This window comes from Dufourea novaeangliae, unplaced genomic scaffold (assembly GCF_001272555.1).
Source record: "Dufourea novaeangliae isolate 0120121106 unplaced genomic scaffold, ASM127255v1 scaffold56, whole genome shotgun sequence".
Classification (NCBI taxonomy): Eukaryota; Metazoa; Arthropoda; class Insecta; order Hymenoptera; family Halictidae; genus Dufourea; species Dufourea novaeangliae.
Genome location: NW_015373942.1, coordinates 5734857 through 5737351, shown reverse-complemented (window position 1 = coordinate 5737351; position 2495 = coordinate 5734857). Strand labels below are relative to the sequence as shown.

General features: G+C 36.0%; 1 protein-coding gene across 2 annotated transcripts; it reads right to left on the bottom strand.

Annotated features, from left to right (window-relative positions):
• LOC107185879 (microtubule-associated proteins 1A/1B light chain 3A-like) lies at positions 1–1243 on the bottom strand. 2 transcript variants are annotated; one of them, XM_015573652.1, is made up of 4 exons: positions 1082–1243; positions 578–740; positions 312–496; positions 1–229 (listed from the first exon to the last, which is right to left on the bottom strand). In XM_015573652.1, the coding sequence occupies exons 1-3, from the start codon at positions 1122–1124 to the stop codon at positions 334–336; spliced, it is 369 nt and encodes a 122-aa protein (XP_015429138.1). In that variant the 5' UTR covers positions 1125–1243; the 3' UTR covers positions 1–229; positions 312–333. The 2 variants fall into 2 exon arrangements, with proteins under 2 accessions (XP_015429138.1, XP_015429137.1); XM_015573651.1 differs by having other exon boundaries at positions 1–212.
• Positions 1244–2495: the final 1252 nt, after the last annotated feature.

The following is a 2495-nucleotide window of genomic DNA, read 5'->3' as shown; positions in this document are numbered from 1 at the left end:
ATTCTGAAGACCCAAAGCACCTTAATGATTTTACACATAAATGTCAATTGTGATTGTTCTGTTAATTATTTCAGCAGGTACTGCAGGTTGATCACAAAGATTCTGCGTATTCGGTTAAAGGCGGATACAATTAATAGCAGATCTAAAATTCCTTCTAAAGGTCTGTTAAAATATTTAGCACATAGTGTACTCCCAAAGGAATTTGGTTTTACCTATAAATCACAAAATCCTAAATAAATGCAATAATATTACTCCTATACATTATTAATATAAATTAAATCAAGATTTTCATTGTAATTATCTAAACTTACATATATATTAAATTGTTGTACTTTAATGCCCAAATACTTCTTGGCTAGCAAATACTATATAAAGAAAACCATCCGCATCTTTCTCTCTTTGATATAGTTGTGTCATAGTCATACTACCACTTGCCATACTTCTTTGGTTTACTAATAGGAAAAAAGCTTGTGTTGGGTGAAGCTGTAGCCTACGTCTGTTAGTTGTTATTAACAAACAAACATTATTAATCAGGCACATATATTCTAAATATTTAAAAATTCATATTAAGTCATACCTAATAATTTTTATAAGTTCTGCTACTGTCAAATAATCTGGCACCAAGAATTTTGACTTGTCCAGGACAGGTAATTGCTTTTCCCCATAGTATCTTTCGACAATAATGGGTATTTTATTTGGATGTTGTTCTCTAATCAATTCTACATCAGCAACTCGTTGTGCTAGAGTTTTAAAATAAATGTGTAACGTATCTCAGTATGTATGTAGGTAAAAAAAACTCTAAAATAGCTGAGTCTTCACAATGATAATAATGCCAGTACTAAACTTATTATGTAACTTATTCGTACAAATAAAGATTAATAATAAGTGTATTTACAACTAAATGAATAGTTTCTTCCTTAGCACAATATAAGAGTATGTAACGTGACCTATCAATGAAACTGTAGTATACTATGATGTAAAGCAAACAAAAACATCACAAAAGAATACTTTATCTACATTTTGTTTAGTTTTTATTTAATATCACGAAAGAAATGTATTCAATACAAACGAATATACTTACCAAAAGAGCGTTTTTCTTTAAATGATTTTGGTGTTAAACTCATCTTGGATCCTCTATCAATTATTACGACGTATTATTCACGATATCGGCTGTATGCTTATAAAAGTATTCTTGACGGGTCAAAATAACGCCAGTCTCTTCTCTGACTGTTTAAAGCTTAGGTTAGGCTTTGTGGACACCAATGGTAACATATGATCGTGTTGTCAAGTGCTGCCCCCTTAAGACTGCATCAAGCTTCTTGCATGCGACGCAATTCGACGACAACGAAACTTTCCTCCATTGTCTGTTTGAAAGCGAAGTTTTGTCATAGGTAAGATAACATACAAGAACGGCATGACTCATGCCTAAACTACGTGCGTTTATGCTATTTATTCATAATTTTATAAACCATAAGAAATAATGCTTTTAATCTTTACCGAAGTACTTGCTTCATTCTTTTTTTTAAATATGTCATAAATGTGTACAATCTATAGCTTAGTCATAACAATATGACCCCTCGCTCCTCTCATGCCAGAGTATTGTTATAATTTAATATATACAAATTTTTGTTGCTTATAAAGGAGGGAATTAACAAAAACTGAATCGTAAAAGTATTTTAAATACTTTGAAACGTATTAGCACAAAGTATTTAACTCAATGATAGTTTTGTTCAGTGGGATAAAGAAGAACTAATACAGAATAGGCGCGTTGCCATCTAGATGTAGTTTATAGTTTATGACCTCCCCTTTGCTTCGAAACAGGAATACGTCTGGACATCTGTGCGTGCGGCAAGCACACCGTCCGTGTACGTGAGAGTGCATGCGTGGGTGTCGCAGCAGGCGTTTCTTTATGAATAGAGAAATAGTGCTCGCGCCTTGAGTGCTTCGGTGAGTGTAAAGATTTCTCTGTGGAAACGTGTGCCGGAATTGAATCGGGGATTAATGTTGTTAAACGCGATTCGAAAAGCGTACCCATCGCTCATCGGGATTGAATGTGTAGCTCCGTTAATGCACGCACGCTAGACGTCGAAGGAAAGGGAAGGGGCAACAAAAACACCTGTACACTAAATATATAGCCATACGAGGGGATACGGTAGGAATGAAAGACAGTCGCGTCTCAATAATCATAGAAATCACGACGCAGGGGTTTTCACCACCGGAAGCGTCGGGCTACGTCGCCTAAACGTGAAGATCCACGGAAATTCTCCGTATATCGCGTCGGTTCTCTCCATTTTTTCATTTCTCGAAGTTAAATAGACGGGAGGATCGTGCATCGGATAGTTGGTCTGGCTGTTTATCCGTTTGCCTGGTCATCTACCCCTTCTGAACCGTCCTGACACTACGTTTTAACAGGGGTACAAAAAGAATAAACATGGTGGCTGCGCGAGAGAGATAGAAGACACGGCGACCGAAAGGAGGGAGAAAGAAAGAGAGAC

Bases quoted from the DNA above. Each gene is read 5' to 3' on its own strand.
- LOC107185879 (XM_015573652.1), bottom strand. From the start codon at position 1,124: ATGAGTTTAACACCAAAATCATTTAAAGAAAAACGCTCTTTTG. The intron at 741-1,081 runs GTAAGTATATTC...TTAAAACTCTAG, and splicing joins TAAAGAAAAACGCTCTTTTG to CACAACGAGTTGCTGATGTA. The intron at 497-577 runs GTATGACTTAAT...AACAACTAACAG, and splicing joins GAACTTATAAAAATTATTAG to ACGTAGGCTACAGCTTCACC.